Source organism: Canis aureus, chromosome 4 (assembly GCF_053574225.1).
Source record: "Canis aureus isolate CA01 chromosome 4, VMU_Caureus_v.1.0, whole genome shotgun sequence".
In the NCBI taxonomy this organism is placed as follows: domain Eukaryota; kingdom Metazoa; phylum Chordata; class Mammalia; order Carnivora; family Canidae; genus Canis; species Canis aureus.
In genome coordinates, this window is record NC_135614.1 from 66,273,216 (window position 1) to 66,293,224 (window position 20,009).

The 20,009-nt window shown below is 36.0% G+C and overlaps 1 protein-coding gene across 1 annotated transcript in view; it reads left to right on the forward strand.

Annotated features, from left to right (window-relative positions):
* Positions 1-20,009, forward strand: part of EMB (embigin) — a 53,592-nt gene that overhangs the window by 14,954 nt on the left and 18,629 nt on the right. Inside the window, exons 4-6 of the mRNA XM_077896020.1 lie at positions 301-390; positions 16,478-16,661; positions 16,894-16,982. Of these exons, the coding sequence (XP_077752146.1) occupies positions 301-390; positions 16,478-16,661; positions 16,894-16,982 (363 nt within the window). The remainder of the gene's footprint in view (positions 1-300; positions 391-16,477; positions 16,662-16,893; positions 16,983-20,009) is intronic.

The window sequence follows — 20,009 nt, forward strand, 5'->3', positions numbered from 1 at the left end:
CATTTATGTTTTATAAAGAAACTACAAATGGTAGGATAAGACAATGTTTTTTTTTTTAAGCCATTTGATGTAAATCAGTAGGGTTTTCTCAGTAAAAAAAAAAAGAACATAGAAAAAGTTGGAAATGTGATCACATTTATTAGCCCAGTGTATTTCTAAATATCTGTGAAATATGAGATCTAGTTCATCGGAGCTTCCTGAAAACATTATTTTTCATTAATAGTATACTATATGGCATTTTAGCTGTTACAAACTAGCTTGTAGTCCTTTCATCTTGATAACATTTTCTTTTTCTTACAGTGTCACCTTTTACAAATTTACCCATCCGAGAAGAAACGACGACAAAACATTTTAACCCTTCCTTGGAGACTCTTAACATATCACTGACTGGTAAATGTGTTTCACCTTTCAGATAATACAATGCCCCCAAAAGTTTTGATTTTTAATTAAGCCATTGTGTTTTGCCTCATGAAATATTAATCCTTGCTCATGGTCTGGGTACTGGGAGAAACACACCAGTACCTCATATAATTAGAACATAGTATGTGGGAGTCTATAGCAATGAGGACAGTGTGCTCTGCATGCAGGGAGGGGTCGGCTGGTCAGATGTGGGAAACCTGAGAAGGACTCTTTAGAAGGGGGAGCCTAAGAAGATGGGAGGGTTCATTTCGATTGGCAGCTCCTCTTCAGTTTTCATCATTTCTTGTAGTGCATCCATTCAAATCTCTCTACTTTGAAGGAGGAATTCGTGTACCCACTGGAAGACTTAACATTTTTTTATGACTTTGTACAACTGTTTGTTCTCAGTCTCTATTCCAACACTTGGAGTTTATTCTTGATTGTAAAAAGTAATTAATGGGCACCTGGGTGGCTCATTCGGTTAAGCATCTGCTTTTGACTCAGGTAGTGATCCCGGAGTCCTGCGATTGAGCCCTGCTTCGAGCCCTGCTTCGGGCTCCCTGCTTAGCAGGGAGTCTTCTTCTCCTTTTCTCTCTGCTCCTCCCTGCTGCTCACCTGCTTTTCTCTGTCAAATAAATAAATAAATAAATAAATCTTAAAAAAAACCCAAACCCCAATTGTAACACCCTTACGGTATTTATTTATTTGCTTTTTGCATGTTCTACTTATCAATTTCCTCTGTCAGATTAAATTTCTTTAAGAGACATCCATATGAGAACATAAGTTTGCAAATCCTTTGACTATCCAGGTAGATGTTTGCAGCAGCACACCCCTTACTTACCTAGTAACGACCCTGGGGGGAAACGGGTTAAGTGTCCAGGAAGAGACAAAGAAGTGACTTTTTTGCTTGGTATCAGGCTAGTTATTTACTTACTTAACCTGTTTGGAGGGTTTAAATCCTAACTACTCTTTTATTGTAGTACTACTACTAAAACCAGTATTCTTGCTGTTATGAAGAGACCAAGTATTCACAGTTGTCTGCCTTAGCTTGATCAAACATTAGTCAGGCTTTTCATCCTCCCAGGCCCCTGCACTCTCATTTATCCCAAGTATGAGCAACCACTAATGCCTCATCATGGCCTGATCATGCTTCCTGCTCCCCACCACTCATTTGTCCCATTTCCTCTCAAAAGTTCCTGCTAGCCTGCCAACCCCTCTCTATAAAAGGAAAGCATGTTCTGTTTGATTTTGAGATGCTATCAGACAGATCTGAATTTTGGAGCATCTTCCTTATTCCAATAGAGTTTTTGAATAAAATCTCGTTATATAAATCTGGATTTCTTTTTATTTGACAAAAGAAAAGATTTGACATTAATTTTGAAAGACTGGATTTCTGAGCTGTGAATGGTTGCATTTTCATGTAGGTTGTTGTTCTGGTTGCCTTTTCATCAAAAAGTTTGTCTTAAGAACTGCCTTTATTGAAATATGGAAGTCCAATCTGAAGATACATCTATCCTTTTTTTTTTATTTTTTTTATTTTTTTAGATACATCTATCCTTATGAGGAACCATAGGCTTTCTTCTTACTGCTATCACTAGGATTTTTAACCTACTTTATGAATGGAATGTTTTCATATTGTCATATTATTGTTTACTTTGAATTGCACCTACATTTCTACGTTGTCTTTACCATTTTCTCTTTCCCTCAGGCCCTTTAAGAAATTGGAGATAAAATGTTTCTTGTAGAGAGATTCAAATATAATAAATTACTTGCACATTTTAGACCAGCATGATGACATTGGCCCACCTCTTAGCAGCTTACTTACCAGAGAAGCTAGAGACTGGGGAAACAGAGGGAGAATTGGAAACATGACCTTTGATTCACGGAAGCCTGGTTGTTTAGTTATTTTATGTTTTTAAAGTGTTGCTAATTATTTACTTACAAACAAATGGGATTGACTTTAGAAATATATACACAGGATGTGTATGTATTTCTAAATATAACTTAATTTAGTGCTCATAACAACCCTGTGCAGTGGTTACTATTACTATTTGCAATTTGCAGATGAGGAAAAGGAGGTTCAAAGAAAGTAAGTGAACTGACCAAGGTCCCAGGTGATAGGTAGGAGTTTGGTTTTGAATCCAGGCAGTCTGGCACCAGGGGGCATGCTCTTAATCATTATATATGCTGTCTTTCTTAATGCTTAGTCATTTCTTTCAACAGCATTATTAAAACAATTATATCTCTTTTAAAGGAAAGATCTTTATCTTTCCTTGAAAATGTATCTTTTACATTAATTTTGAAATCATGTAAAAAGTTTCAGTAACAGTGAAAACAAAACTATTTTAATTGTCTTCCTTATTGTTAAATGTGTTTGTTTTAAAAATCGCATTTGCGGAGATAAAAAATATATTAGTGAAAGCATAGTTCACTAAGAATAAAAGGGTTTTTTTTTTTCCCTTACTGATATCACTGGCTTTTAAAACTTATCTTTTGATAATGGTCGTTTTTTTTTTTTTTTTTTTTTAATCATTGAACTAAGTTTCCCACTGTCAGAATTTGAAATTGTTTGTGTTACAGCAATTAAAGCATTTCTTTATTGTAACTTTTATTTTTCATTCTTTCCTTCTGCATGTTATGTTTTCTGGTGTCTCATACAGTGTGTTATGGTTTAACCAAAGAGGTTAAAATCAAAACATCAGCAGGCAGTTTTCTTGACCATCCTCGTAATGTTGAGGTAGGCTCTCCCCAGTGACAAATTTTATTTACCTTGTTGAAATGTGAGCAGCTGGCATGGGAAGGTTCTAGTGAGACATGGAGTTAAACAAAGCAGTCACCGAAAGAAAAGATATTCAGATAAAGGTATGGAGTGAAATTTAGGGGGACTAGTTAAGGTCAGGAAAGGTGGACATGCTGCCTAGAGCCAGCCAGGCAAAAGGTCAGTGTTAAGACCTCTCAGACTCCGGGGCCAGGTACCTGGTCCATGAGATTGAGAAAAAGGGTTAGTGGTTTGGGAAGGGAGAAAATAACTGGACTTTTTAGTTTTAAAAGAAAAAGAATAGTGAGTTCCTTATATTTGGCTGCTCAGACACTTTGTAGCAGACAAGACCCTAGAATGACTCCAAGGAGGCTCAAATGTGTTGATGTTTCTCAGAGGCAGACTGGCATCATCATCATACCTCATGAGAAAACTGGTGAAGCACAGAGTGGGGAAAAAAAGTGAATACTAACATTCATAGTGAGTAAGAGAAAGAAATGAAAGCGAGATCCTCCATAGTGATATAAATGGCAGTAGCTGCAAACAACTTTTTTCACCTTGGTTTCTCGATAGCAGAAATAGTGTTCTTTTGAGCTGGATAATTCTTTGTTCTGGGTGCAGTAGGACTATTCGGGGACACTGGAGGATGGTTAGTAGCATCCTTGGTTAGATTTGAGTAGCTCTTCCCAACTTGTGACAATGGAGCACCTCTCCACATATTGCCACTCACATTTCATTTGGGGAGGCAAAAATATACCCAGTTGAGAACCACTGCTCTATACAGAAAGAATAGCTGTGTAGCAGTTCCTCATCCTCTCAACATGAGAAAACAAATGATTTAATAATCATGTGGTTGTTGGGGCACCTGAGTGGTTCAGTCAGTTGAGTGTCCGACTTTTGATTTTGGCTCATGTCATGATCTCGGGGTCCTGAGTCAGGCTCCATGCTGGGCGTGAAGCCTGCTTAAGATTCTCTCCTTCTCCCTCTGCTCCCTCATTCATGCATGCGTACTCTCTCTCTCAAAAAAAAAAAAAAAAAATCACTGGTTGTAAACATTGAACAAAGAATCTCACCATAAAGTTAGATGAGGGTGCTAAGTAGCAGGCATGGGACTTCCTAGCATAAGTGGGATAGGGGAACCTGGTCAGTTATAATCCTATCCCTTCCCTTGTCTGCTGTGTACATTCAAAATCTTCCCAGTCTTTGAGAATAAGTCAAAAGCTACATCCTCAATAAGGCACATACAGAGAAGTATTATTTCTGTTTCTCTGATATGTATTTAGCATTTTTAATTCATAAGTAAAAGTGAGTTGATGTTTAAAAATATTAACAATTTATTTTCAGTAATATAGTAAATTAGAGAATCTGAAAATTCCCCTACCACACCTAGAAAATTTAAAATATTGCAAACATTCTTTTAAATACTTAGCTAAGTACACAACAAATAAAGACAATTTCTGCTGACCAAAACTGGTGACCAGGCATCAAGCCTGTGAATTAAAGTTATATTAGTTTTCCTTGTGTTTGTCGATAGGGCCTTTGAGTTCTGAAAGCCACAGATGTAAGAATAAGGCCTTGAATCTAACCAAGGAGGGGAAATGGAACTGAAAATCCCCAGAAAGGTGATCTTTCCAGAAAGCTGGAACTGATAACCCCCAGAAGGCTATATACACAGCGAAAAAGGTTTGACCTGGGAGGTGGGAAGGGGTAGGTAACAACAGTGGATCAGCACCAGGCAATGATAAATTGGTTTCTGGGTTTTAACCTTGTTCTGAATCAAAAACGGACTCCCCTGAGTACTCAAAGTCAAAGGCCTGTCCTCAATGACACTTAGATTGCAAATTTACATTACTACCTGCATTATACAGAAGCCTGTAAGCTGAGAGATAACACAAACATGAGTCTGGCAAGTGTTAATTAGCAGGAAAGCAAACAAAAAACATTTATGGAGGACACATTGCCTACTCTGGCTATGGAGTCTGTACTGAGGACTCGCTCACAAGACAGAAATATAAAATACAATGAAGTATCCCCCAAGACTGAGAGTCAACTAAGGAACAGTAGGATTAGATTGTCCAGAATTTAAGATTATAGAAAAAGTAGATAGAGTTATAATACTAAAACATGAGAAAAAATATTATGCTATTAAAAAAAGAGATAAAGCATGTTTGAAAAATAGCCGGACAGAATTTCTGGGGATAAAAAACTCAACTTGTCAGAGGAAGCCAAAGCTCTTTTTGACCACTCCTATTTCTGTCTCAACTGAACTCTTGTGAAACTCTACTCAATGTGTGTGTGTGTGTGTGTGTGTTTATGCATGTATGTATTCATAGAAACTCTAGAGTGCTGTGTAACACTGTTTTGTATTCCTTAATATTAGTGGTTTAAATTCATATGTATTGTTCTGAATATTTTTGTGCCAATCAGTGTTAATTCTTGAGAACTAGCCATATTACATGGACATACCTTGTTTCTCTTACTTGTATGCACAGTATAGACATACCAGCATTCTTAGACATTTTCCTCTTGATGGGTCCTAGTTTGTTTTTTTCTATTGTAAGCCATTCAATAAAGAACAGCTCTTTCTACATACCTCTCTCTGGGTGTGATGGCGTAGTCCTCTAGGATAAATACCATACAGTAGAATTGCTGAATTAGGAATTATGTATATTTTAATTTTAATACATACTTGCAAATTGCCCTCCAAAGTAACAGTTTACCTTTTTCTCACTGCCTTATTTGTCTATAATCCTCCACAGTTCTTGACCAGCACCACTTGATATTATTAAACTCTTTTGTCTTTGTCAGCATGAGCACTAAAAACTCTATAACTGTTGTTTTAGTTTGCATTTTGGAGTTGGACATATATATGTGTATGTGTATGTGTGTTTGTCTGTTAATATCCTGTATCCCGTTTTCCTATTGGGTTTATATATTTTTTATTTGATGTGAGACAGCTATATATTTTAGATACTAATTTGTACTTTTTATTGAAATTGCAAATATTATCTCCCAGTTGTCTTTAAACATTTACATGGTGTTTTTTATTGTAAAGAAGCTTCATTGTTTTTGTTTTCTCCTATCATTTTTATAGAAGTTTTTTTTTTTAAGATTTTATTTATTTGACAGAGGGAGAGAGCACAAATGGGGGAGAGGCAGGCAGAGGAGAGGGAGAAGCAGGCTCCCCACTGAGCAGGGAGCCCAATGTGGGTCTCAATCCCAGGACCCTGGGATCATGACTTGAGCCAAAGGCAGATGCTTAACTGACTGAGCCACTCAGGTGCCCCAGAAGTATTTTCATAGGAGTATTTTTACCCTTCAGTTTTTAATCCTTTTGAAATAGTTTTATGTACTGTGTGTGATAGGGCACTAACTTTATTAAATTATTATTTTTATATAGATAGCCAAAGTCTCAATACCCTGTACTGAATAATTCTCATCATATTCCAAATTCATATGTGCTATTCTGTTCCTTTACTGTTTCAGTGATTTTCAAACATTTTATAGAGTTGGGCAAAGTAAGAAATAAATTTACATTGTAACCTGACATACCATCCATGCACATACCTGGGGGCACATGCACACACACACACACACACACACTCTAAACAGAGTGTCCATTAAGCAACACCCCTACCTAATAGGTGTGTTACACTTATAGTTCCTCTTCTCTTCCAATCCATTAAAAAAACAAATTTGTGATAACTATTAACCTGACTACTATTATTTTCCAACTTGCAATTAAGAAAATTCTATTTTATTTCATTAATTCCTTTGTATTTTCTAGTATCATTAACACATTAATTTTTTTGAAACTTTATGACACATCTTTATATCTTTGTTCTTTTTTTTAAAATTAGGTTTTCCTTGGGACGCCTGGGTGGTTCAGCAGTTGAGCACCTGCCTTCAGCCCAGGGCATGATCCTGGAGTCCCGGGATTGAATCCCATATCGGGCTCCTGCATGGAGCCTGCTTCTCTCTCTGCCTCTGCCTCTGCTTCTATCTCTCTCTGTGTCTCTCATGAATAAATAAATTTAAAAAATCTTTAGGGCAGCCCGGGTGGCTCAGCAGTTTAGTGCCACCTTTAGCTCAGGGTGTGATTCTGGAGACACCAGATCGAGTCCCACATCAGGCTCCCTGTATGGAGCCTCCTTCTCCCTCTAGCTGTGTCTGTGCCTCTCTCTCTCCGTGTCTCTCATGAATAAATAAATAAAATCTTAAAAAAAAAATTTAATCTTTTAAAAGATAGGTTTTCCAATGTCCTACATTTTCACTCTTTCATATAGGGTTTTTTTTTTTTTTTGGAATTGAGTTCCATAACAAATACTTCTTGGATTTTGACTGATTTTTCACTAAATTGATAGAATAATTTGGAGTAGATTTTATGATATTGTATTATCACCTGTAATTTAGGTCTCATGTGACTTAGTATGTCTAAAACAGTTATTTTTTTTCCTTTTTAAAACATATTAAAAATAAAAATTATATGGATTTAAGATGTACATGATAGTTTGATATACATATATAGTGAAAAGTTGCTACAGTCAGCTAATTAACATATCATCTCACAAAGTCATTGTGTTTTTGTAGGATGAGTGTACCTGAAATCTGGCTTATTTCACTTAGCATAATGTCCTCCAGGTTAAAGGCTGAGTTTCTTTCTTTTTTTTTTTTTTTTTTAAGATTTTATTTATTTATTCATGAGAGACATAGGCAGAGGCAGAAACAGGCTCCCTGCAGGGAGCCTGATGTGGAACTTGATCCGGGGACCCAGGGATCACAGCCTGAGCTGAAGGCAGACGCTCAACCACTGAGCCACGCAGGTGCCCCGAGTTGCCTTCTTTCTCATAGTCAATCTTCTTTACCCATCCTTCTCTCTCTGGGCACTTGGTTGTTTCCACATCTTAGTTCTCGTGAACAATGCTACAATGAGCATGGCAGTGCAAATATCTCTATGGGATCCTAATTTCATTTTCTTTACGTATATACCCAGAAATGGAATTGCTGGATCATATGGCAGTTCTATTTTCAGTTTCTTGAAGAATCTCCTTATCGTTTTCCATAATGGCTATAACAATTCCAATCCCATCATCAGTGTATAGGAGTTCCCTTTTCTCATATATCTGTTGATCATTTGTATCTCTCCTTATGTGAAATATTTATTCAGGTCCTTTGCCCATTTTTAAATTGACTTATTTGTTTTCTTGCTTTTGAGTTGGTTGTGTTCCTAATATATTTTGGATATTAGCCCCTTAGCAGATTATGGTTGGTAGATATTTTCTTCCATTCTATAAGTTGTCTCTTAACTGTGTTGATTGTTTATTATGCAGAAACTTTTTAGTTTGATTAATTCTACATGTTTATTTTTGCCTGGGTTCCCTATGCTTTTGGGCTCATACCCATGAGATCATTGCCCAGACCAATGTCAAGAAGCTTTTCCTTTATGTTTTCGATTTCCCTGGTTTTATGATTAGGATGGAAACCAAATTCTAGAATATGTCAAAGACCTAAGAGGGAAAGACAGCAAGAAACCCTGACATAGTCTGGTTAAGACATTGTTGCTGGAACTGTACTCTTGATGTCAATGTTCAGAATAAAAGCACATAGTAGATTTTTAGTACAATTGTGAATGGATGGGTGAATGAAAGTCATGTAGCAGGTGTTCAGTAAATAAGTGTTGAATGAATGGATAAATGAAGAAATGATGCTTATTATTGCTAGACATTTGCCATTACTGTTGTGATTAATTTCTCAATTCTGCATAGGTCCTTAAGTCATTCCCCCTAACTTTAAAGTCCTGGGTGGTAGGATATGATTAGTCAGGTGCATTGTCCTTACCCTCAGAGAGTTAGAAGCAATATCTGTATTTTTGGCTTACACTATGACTGAGGAGGCTTTGCTCCTCATTAAAATTTACACAGAGGGGAAGGGTGTTCAGATTCTGGTTATCCAAAAATATAATAGTCCATTACCACAGTGTTGGATTAACTTCATGTTAATTATTTGGAAATAATAGTAACCTATTTGATTACCAATACAGTTTAACTATTAATTGTATTTTCTCTCTGATATGAACAGTTGTAATATTGTCCTATTCCTTATGTTGTAGAAAAATGTATTTAATTGATGGAATTTCACTCAGTGCTATACCCTCAAATTAAATACTGCATTGTTGAATGAAGAAGAAATGTGCCTTTCTAGAATTCAAATGGAACCATGTCCCTTTTAAATTTTTCTTTGAAATAATTTTAAATAAGTTTAGAAAGTAGAGAAATAACCACTGTACCTGGTACTGATGGAAATGGAGGAAAACTGTGTCCAGCAGGAACTTTATTTAATAAAACTCAGCCAGCATCTTGGCTAATTTTAGAACATTTTCCATAATATTGCTGAAGCTTTGAATTATGGTTGGTATACCCAACTTCATTTGTGTAAATCATTCACATTTTCTAGTATTTCCCTTTCTTTTGATGCTATCTGCATAAAATTCCTAAAAGTTTTAGAATAAGCTGTGCTTATACCACACCAGCCACATAGTTCTTTGGTCTTGAGGAATTCCAAAGGGAGGACTTGGGAGATTGTGTGTGTATGAGTATTTATGTATTCAGATATACGTACACCCATACACATTTTTGTTAGGCTTACATCTTTTTGTGTTTCTTGTGCACATTGGTGATTTTCTGTTCTCAACTACAGAATTCAGGAACCACAGGATTTTAGACGCTATCACATCAGTACCGCACTGATCAGATGTCATGTAAATAACTTGATAGATTCAGTGAAAAAAAAATAATGATCATGAATGAAATTTAATTTGGGAGGAGGTGAAGATGTTAAGAATCAAGGAGCAATATTCTTTTGTTCTTGTACAAATTTTGAATATGAAGTTTACGATACTGTATTTTATTCTTATTCAGAGGACTTATTTTATAAACTCATTAAACTCCATATGATAAGCATCACATAAATGGAATAACAACATGTTAAAAATAGGATTGATTGCTTCATATTTATAAAGTGGTGTTGGCCTCATGTTAGAGTGGCCATCCTACTATTTCAATGAGGATTCTAGATGTTCCATCTATATTTTAGGATGTAACATGGGACCGCATTGACTTCTATGGTAAAGTAAAGGAGAGCTCCATATTTCCTCTCTCTGCCTCAGAATTGTCCCATTTTGTTAGTTTTTTTTTTTTCCATTTTGTTAGTTTTTTATGTGCACTTAACTCTTATTAATAAAAGTTTCTACTTTTAAAGCATGCTTGGACACACTGTTCTATGCAAGAAATTTTAGTTTGCTTTTTCTACTTTTTTCCTTTTCTTTAAGGAACAAAGTAGACTTTTATTTCAAGTGATATGATTCCTAAATGGGCCCGTTAAGGTCTAACTGTTATAATTTCTTTGAAGATTTCAAATTGCTTAAATGTCCATATACTTTAAAATTTTTAATTATAAAAATAAGAGAGCATTATGAAAATAAAAGACAGATGCAAATTATTATATGAATTTAAGTACAGTCTTTTAAAAATATAGTTCAGAAAATGATCAAATAAGTATAGTCTTAGAAATGTCGATGTCATGGATGTTTTTGCAATACTCTAAAATAGCAGAAGTGCTGTTGTTTTAGGGAAGAAATGCAATGGTTTTGGGGAAGTTGAAACATTGTCCATTGAGTTCAGCGGACATAATATTAGTTTGTTGGCTAATTACAAAATATTTTAAAGTTAGAAGTGAAGCTTTTTACATATTTTTGATTTTCAGATAAGAAAGCAAGCTGCAGAAGCATCTGTGAAGTACTGCAAGAAACAGGGAGGTAACAATCACAGCTTGGAGCCTTGCCTGACTTACAGGGAGGCTACAGTGCAGTTTTAATAGAAGCATTTAGTTGAAAGTGGGAATGTTTAAAATATGTCGATCATACAATTTGTCTATCATCACATTGCCATATTGCTGCATTATAAATTTATTTCATTTTCTATTAGTATTTTTTTTCATTCAAAATCTCAGTTCAGGGGCAATGGAGTGGCTCAGTCAGTTAGGCATCCAACTCTTGATTTTGGCTTAGGTCATGATCTCAGGATTGTGAAATCAAGCCCTACAGCGGGATCCAAGTTCAGTCTGGAGTTGCCTGTCCCTCTCCCTCTGCCCCTGCTACTGCTTGTGCATATGCTTGCTCTCTCTCAAATAAGTAAATAAATAAATAAATAAATAAATAAATATTAAAAAAAAATTTCAGTTCAATAGTTTGAAAGTGATGAGGAATTTAATTCCATTGTCATGAGAATTTCATAGTTTTGACAGTTGGTACACATAGTTGGTTATGGGAATCTGGACTCAGCCACACCCAAATTTGTATTCATAATCATCCTGATATATGACCTAAGGAAAGATAGTTAATCTTTCTTTGCCTCAGCTTCCTCCTCTATAAAGTAGGAATGATAAAAATGGTACTTATCTCATACAACTGCTACAAAGATTAAATGATATGAGCAATACAGAACTTCAGGCAGTACATGATAGCTTTTGTTAAATTCCCCAATGAGGTCAATATTAAGTAGGAAATTATCCAGCAGTTAATATATCACTAAAATTCTCCTTATGATAGCTCATTTAATGCTTTCTTTAGTCTCATGAATATATATTGTGCCATTTTACAAATGAGGAAACTGAGGTGTCCAACGTAAAGATATTTTGTGTTGCCTTGCGAGTAACCTTAGGCAAGGAACTTGATACAGAACTGCTCTCTTATGAAATGGGGATGATAATTCATATTCTAACTTCCCCATATGTTAGGAGGCTCCAGTGAGCTGCATCACTGAAAAGAGAGTGGTGCCCCAGAGTCACCTTCTGGAATGTAAATATCTCTGTAATACTTCCTGCTAGGAGTGAGAATGCTGCTGTGCCTTCTTGCCAGTTCTCCAGCAAGAAAGATGATCTGTTTTCAGCCCCACAGGGTGCCAAAGAAATAATGCAGGGGTCAAAATAGCCTTCTCTGGGTGTTCTGGCCTCCACCACCTCTGGCAACTCCATGGCCTACAGCAAGACCTGGGTCTCAATCTGAGCAGGGTGGCTTTGCCAGCATAAACTCAGGCTGGGCAGAAGCCAGCAGTAATGAGTGGCACTCAATTCTGACCTAGGGAGAAGACTCAAGAAATCTCCAAAGACTTTGTCCTTGAAGCAACAACTGAGCAGAGTTTGCAGGACATGAAAGAATTTTCTGTAGACTTTGATGGTCTATCTCCCACACATCTTATTTTGACCTCCTGTGGCCCCTTCCTTCGCTTTAAGTTAAGATATCCTTTCTTACTCCAGTAAAGGGATAAACCAAATTAGTTAGCTTTTCTAAGGATTGATGCAGTACCAACAAAGACCATAACTGCTATGAACAGAGACTGGAAATGCAGACCCCTCCATATGGGTGCAGTCATTCAGCATTTGTCCCCCTTGGCTGGCATATTTCGCTTGTAATTGGTGTCCTTCAGGTTCATGCATGTTGTTACATGTTGCAAATTTCCATCCCTTTTAAGTGGGTGATGTTCCATTGTATGTATATATCACTTTTTTCGGGGCATTCATCATTAGGATTATTTCCACATTTTGGCTATTGTGATATAAATCATCTGAAATATTTAAACTCCTAGAAGCAAACAATAGAATGGTGGTTGCCAGGTGCTGGTTGAGACAGAACTGGGGAGGTATTAGTCAAAGGTACTAAGTTTCAGTTATGCAAGACAGTTATGTTTTAGAGATTTACTGTATAACATTGTCGTTATTGATGACTACACTTATGGTACAATTAAAATTGGTTAGGATGGTAGATCTCCTGTTAAGTATTTTTATACCACAATTAAAAAAAAAGATACTTTTTTGCAAATGAAATCAGGGCAATTATATAATTTGAGTTTTGCTTTAGAAGGACAATTTTGATGTTGTTATAGAAAGTATGTGGAGGAAGAGAAAATGTACCCAAGAGAAGATAGGAGGTCATTTGTCTGGTCTTGATTAAAAATAAGGTTATTGAGAGGAAAAAAAGTTATAGGGGAACTGAGTCTGAAAATTTAACTGATAAAGACAGAATATCAGGAGAGTAGCATATAAATTTATTTGATATAAATTTTATGTGACACAGGATCCTTCATAAGGAAATGAAGATCCAAAGAAGTAGTTAAACCTGAGTATTTTTATGCTAGGTTTGAGGAAGAATAGACAGTCATAGGACAATATGATGGGCAGAGTATGAGATAGGTTGGGATAGATAATAGGTTGGGAGAAGTGTAGCAAAGCTTGTTAGGATTCTTCTCTGCATCCCCTTGTCTTCAGAGATGAAGATACTCCTTTCTTCCAGGTATAGGAAGGGACTATCTCAGGGTTTTATGACCTATTTCAGTGGAGAAGGGCAGGCCGAAGGTCAGAGTGACCTGCTTTGCTGTTTTCTCATACTCCTTCAGCTTAACTATTCAGTATCCCAAGGTGCCACATTTTGAGGGTAGTATGTCCTGAACCACCTCAAAGGCCTATAGTAAAAATGGCTGGAGAAAACTGGGCAAATTTGATTGATATTTCAGAGGTAGAATCAACTGAGTTCCACCACATGCGATTCAATGTCTTGAGTCAGAGGACAAGAAGGCTAATCCGTCTGCCATGGATATGTTGAGTTTGAGGTACCCATGAGATATCTAGGCTTAGATGCTTAGTAAGTGCCCAGAGCTGTGGACCTGGGGGTCAAGAAGGAAGTCTGGAATGGGGCCAAGAGTTTTTGCCAAAAAAAGGATATTAGAAATAATAGTTGAATCCAACTTGGGAGTGTTAAATTGAAAAGTAGAGGCCAGAGAGCAAAGTCTCAAGGGATGCAAATGTTTATGGGTAGTTGGAAGAGTTGATGTGACTGGCAAAAATGTTAAGATCCTGAAATAGAAGCAAGGTAGAGGGAATATTAAGGGGTATGTAGTCTCTGGCAATGTCTGATGTTTTGGGGATATCAAATAAAACATGAGCTCTGGAAAGAGGTCATCATCAGGTTAAACAGTTAAGGCCGTTTTAAACCTATGATAAAGCGCTTTCTGTAATGTGGTAAGATACCAGAATTTGCTATATTGGGGTGAAGACAGAGATGTATGGAGAACTCCTTCATGAAATTGACTAATGAAATAAATTTGTTTGACAGAAAGACAAGGCTAGGTTTTAAGGATACCCCAGAGCTAGAGGTGAAGGAGGAAAATTTACAGAGAACGGAAGCTTAGGACCAAATATAATGAACTTTAAAGCATTTTCCCTTATTATTAGAACCTAGTATAATTTCTGGTATGCAGTAAATGCTCAGCAAATGTACCAAGATACATAAATTCCTTCACTTTGAACCACTCAATTTTTTCTCTGTATAATTGAATCTTGTTGAGATCTGTCTATACCCAGGTCTTTTGTGTGTTTCTTATTTTTTTTTTGTTATTGTTGTTTTTTACCTTTCTTTTTGCGCATATAATTCAACTCAGCACTTTTGTAATTACAGGAGTAGTTATTTTAGGTATGTGCTCACAAAGCACTTCACACTAGCTGTACTTCACTGTTTGCAAACTTTGCACCTGGTCATTGCTTAAGGAAGCATTTTTGTAAAGTTTTAAATGTAATTAAAAGTGATGTTACGCTATTTAGTTTCTGTTTATTTCTTTCTATATTTTGGTTCAGCATTCTGCTTTTACTGATACTATACTATTGAGCATGAGATTGAGAAATGTGTTTATATAATACAGTGCCCTCTCCCAGACACAACCCCTTATTTCCCCTTAAGAGTAACCACCACTGTCCTGCTTTTTATAGAGTCATATCCTTGCTTTTTAAAATTGTTTTATCAGGGCATCTGGGTGGCTCAGTGGTTGAGCGTCTGCCTTCGGCTCAGATCGTGATCCTGGGGTCCTGGGATCGAGTCCCGCATCAGGCTCCCTGTGGGGAGCCTGCCTCTCTCTCTGTGTCTTTCATGAATAAATAAAATCTTAAAAAATATTGTTTTATCACACAGGTGTACACCCCTAAATATTATAGCTTAGTTTTATTTCGTTTTTTAAAGGTATCTTTTAAAGTATCTTTCATTTTTAGGTTTCTTTCCTTTTTCTAGTTTAACTGTTGAAAAAACCCAGATCATTCATCTTACAGAGTTCTCTCACACTCTAGATTTTGTTGATCACTTTCATGAGGTGCAGTTTAATATGTTTTTCCATCCTCTGTATTTCCAGTAAAATGTTACTTGGATCTAGAGACTTAGTTTCAGGACCCCTTCCCCCTTTACCTTTTTTTTTTTTTTTTTTGACAAAAAACTATTTCCCAGGTAGTGGGGTGTTCCTACTCAGGAGACATACAGTTCTGTGTCTGAAAGGGTTTGCAGCAGTTCATGTAAAATGCCTAGATCTATGATTCACTAGGGGTTGCAACATCCTTGTGTCAGATTTCTAATTTCTTCACTTATTGGCCGGAATTGTATAAAAAGAAAGTTTTCCTCCTCTATTATCTGGTTACCAGTGGCACATTTAGTATAAGAAGAGGAGTGCACTTGCCTGATATTTTTCTTTTATTTACCTCTGCTAAAAAAAAAAAAAAAAAAAAGCAAAAAACAAAAAAACAAAACAAAACAAAACAAAAAAACAAAAAACAAAAACAGGTTGAGTCTTATGTATCTGCATAAGTGGGATATAGGTATCTATATATAGTTGATACATGGCCTCATGGCTTTGTACTGGCATTTCAAATTCAGCGAAAATTCAGAACAACAGGGTAAGTGTTTGAACTCTGCCATTCATCTGTATCTGTATCCAATCCCTACATGTTTTTAAGGACTAAGGAGACTAGGAATGATAGAATTAGCGTATCACACAAATCCACATTTTACACAAAATGTTCTTGTAATAACTACGAATAACATGATTCCTTAAGGGAGTCAAAACAGTTACTCCATTCTCTCTCTTAGGTTTTGTTTGTTTTTATAGTTGGAGTGTTTCTATACTGTCAGAGCGTATGACACTCCTTTATACTTTGCTCTTTCCCCTATATCCTTGTCAGCTGGAAATTTTAAGGAGATTAAGATTATAGCCTTAGGCTTTTGCTATTCTGGTAATGTAACAAACCTTTTCTTCAGCTGTGACTCTGAAAGAGAATAATAAAGGGAACAAGATCTATGTTGACAGAGGAATAATTCTTCAAAGGAATGTTACATTCAGAAACTGTTGATTGAACATTATTATTGATGACTTAAAACTCCTTTCTATATATTGAATCTCCCCTAAATGTAACTTTTAAAACATCTTTTGTTTTGTTTTCTTCTGTGGCTAATAGTACGTTCCAGTGTGCCAGTGGAAAAAAATATCACTTTAGAACGACCTTCTAATATAGAACTCACATGCCAATTCATAACATCTGGAAATGTGAATTCAGTAAATGTGACTTGGAAAAAAGGTGATAAACAACTTGAGAATATTCACACCAATGCAACAGGAAGCATCCTGTATACCCAGTACATGTGAGTACATAAAATTTTAACCTGCACAGCTAGATGAAATTCATTAACTTGGAAACATTTTTGATGACTGGGCATTCTTTTCTTTACTGTCTCTTGAAAGTTATGCTAATATTCTAATTTGCATATTTACAGAATTGTTTCTGTTTTAGAATTTTGATTACATGCTGAGTCTTTTTCAATTTTATCAAGAAGTGTTTTGAGAACTAAGCCTATATTAATAAATTCTCTTTAGGTTTATCATCACTGATAGCAAACAAATGGGAAGCTATTCTTGTTTCCTTGAAGAGGAAAAGGAACAAAGGGGCACATTTAATTTCAAAGGTTAGTACTAATAATTTATAGAGTAATAACTTCAGCATTATATTCTTAGAATTCTAAATCCCCCAATTTTTAAATTATCATTACAATATTAAACATAACGAGTGAAAGAATTTCAGCTTTTCACTGAATCCTAAGTGGTGACCTTAAAAAGTGGAGATTCCCAGTCCTCCTAGTGGTAGAATTTCCTTTTTCTATCCATTCCCATGCCTGTCTCTCCCCCAGCTTAAAGCACAGATATTAGTTTGAAAGATGGGGCTGCCAGTTACTTGTAACAGTCTTTTGAATTTATTGGTTTAGCCCACTAAACTCAGAGCTTTTATACTATCTCTCTAGGCGTCTGAGTTACTGCACCCCTAAACTGTGAGAATATGCTTTGGTGTTCTGTACCAGTAGCTCCAGAACTTGGGGGTTTAGGGATCCATAAAATTTAAAAATAATATGGAGAAGCCTGTTTTTGGTCTCCTCAAAGAAGAACAAACTCCAGAATACAATCCATGGCTCTTCCCAAAGCCAAAGTATTTTACTATCATTAAACCAAAACTTTAAAGGTCTGAATCTCATAATAAAGACTAGTCACTGAGTTGAGTAATTATCTTCATGAAAAACCCCTATTTTGTGATAGATTAGTGAACCACAGTGTCCCTGCTGGTATCTGGGAAATGTGGTCTGTTGCCATATTAACTATTTTGGGCTTTGCTTCACATTAATTTCCCAAGGTACATGAGAAATCGTTCTTCACTTTTCCTGAAAATTGTGAAGTCTGGCTAGCTGCCCTGACAAAATATGGATACTGTCTCCAAGGCCCCATCAATAGCAGAATGGTCGGCCTCAGAAACATTATCGTGATTTAAGATTGTCTGCTCCTATATCCCTCCTTATATTCCCTCTGTTCTCACAGACTCATTTCCTTCATTTGGTTTTGTAAATGTTCCTACTTGGTAAATATAATAAATCCTCGTGTTTATGCAATCCGGGTCTCTGCAAAGGCAGAAACTATTCCCATCCTTTTATTATTTTAATCATGTGCATTCTCTCTTAATCTCCTTTCCTGTTTGCTTAATTTAATTTAGTGAAGTATACACCCTACATTTCCTTCCTTTATTCCCTTCCTGCCCCTTTTTCTTTCTTTCCCTCCCTCCCCACCTTCCTCCTCCCTACTTTCTTTCCTTCCTAATGAGCTAAGAGGATATTAAACACAGGCACACACACACACACACTCCTCTAATAAACATTTTATCAAGTCTCTTCTAAATATGCAAAGAAAGCCTATAGATTTTGAGGAAGTACTCATCAAATCTTGAGGCTTAAAGTGATTCCAGGAGATTCAACTTTAAAAATTGCTTTTTCCCCCATCTAAACAGGACTGTTTTCTAGAAATATGTACTAGTTATACCTGTTCAAAGTTTAAATATTGAATATATTATGCCTTTTCCTATGAGCATTCTTATAATAAATTACTTAAATTATTATTTGGCAGTGATAGTTCCTGCCTCTAATGTGAAGATTAACAGAAGCATTTCACTTTTCAGTATAGCAATACATTTAATGCCAAGTGGTCTTGGAGAAAGCCTCTTGATTCCATATCTATTTTGAGACCAGGAGGCTGATTCTGGCTATGTCAGGAGCAACAACAACAACACAAGGCCTAGGTTTGAAATCAAGCACTTGAGGAATGCAAAGAGCCACTGAATATTTACTGGTTTGTTTGTTTGTTTGTTTGTTTGTTTTTTTGCTTTTTATAAAAGTTTTCTTTTTTTTTTTTTTTTAAGATTTTATTTATTTATTCATGAGAGACACAGAGAGAGAGAAAGAGGCAGAGACAGAGACAGAGGGAGAAGCACTGGGACTCAATCCTGGGTCTCCAGGATCAGGCCCTGGGCTGAAGGTGGCGCGATAAACCGCTGAGCCACCCGGCCTGCCCATCTTTTTATAGTTTTCTTAAAGTAGTTTAGTTCAGTTTCTTAGTTTTTAATGCCCACTTACCATTAATATAACTTTTAAGTATGCCTTGAAGTATGTCTTGAAGTATGTCTTGAAGATACTTATAAAATTAGTAAATTGGGCCTTTTTTAGATCTTCTTTGGTAAAATAATAATTTTCTATAATTCATCTAATTTGAATATTGCTTGGAAAAATAATTTCATTTGATTACAATTTAAAGGCATCTGAAGAACAATTCATATTGTAGGTATTATTTAGTTAGATCTATAAGGTTTATAGGATGGCATATATTTTTATAAATATCCTATAATATTATGTCTCCACATGACTTGCTTATGGGTTTTCCTAAGAAGGATTATTTTTCTTAGCAATGCTACAATAGACTGTGGTTGAAAAAGCTTTTTTATCTTCTATTTTAAATTCAGCCAAAAAACCCATTCTGCTATTGATTACATGAGTCAACTATAGTGCATGAGCCTGGGTCCTTAGAACAATTCATCAGCAAAGCCCCTGTTTCTGCCTTTATAGGAGCTGGTTGATTTATTACTACAAGATTGTAAAAGGGCCTCAACATCACTAATTAGTACAATGCAAAAAAAACAAAACAAAACAAAACTTGCTGACTTTGTGTGTTTGGCTGTTGATGATATAGGAGAAGGAAAAGTCACACTGGAAGCTTGCAAGTGCTAATATGTTGATGATTACTTTTCATTCAAGAAAGATGAGTGGTGGGCTACAGTTTCTCAGGCTCAGGTCAACTATTCTGACATAGTTGCTGAAAACTTCTATAATATTCATCACTGTTAAAATCTCTTAGTAGAAAGATGCAAAAATTTAGTTAGTGAAGGATAAGTAATAGCACATAGAACTTTTTAGAAGTCATGGTGAGATTTTGATGGTACCAAGTGGTATGAAACCTCTCTTGGCCTAGCTGACTAGTCTGTCTTCACTAGTAAGTATCTAAAGGGTCAAAGTATGGAATAGTAGTATGGTGGAATCAGTTGGAATGTCAGCTTCAAATCCCAGTGTTGAAGTCTAGTTGTCTTTGACTAGTTGGAAGAATCTTTTCCCTAATTTGATAATGCC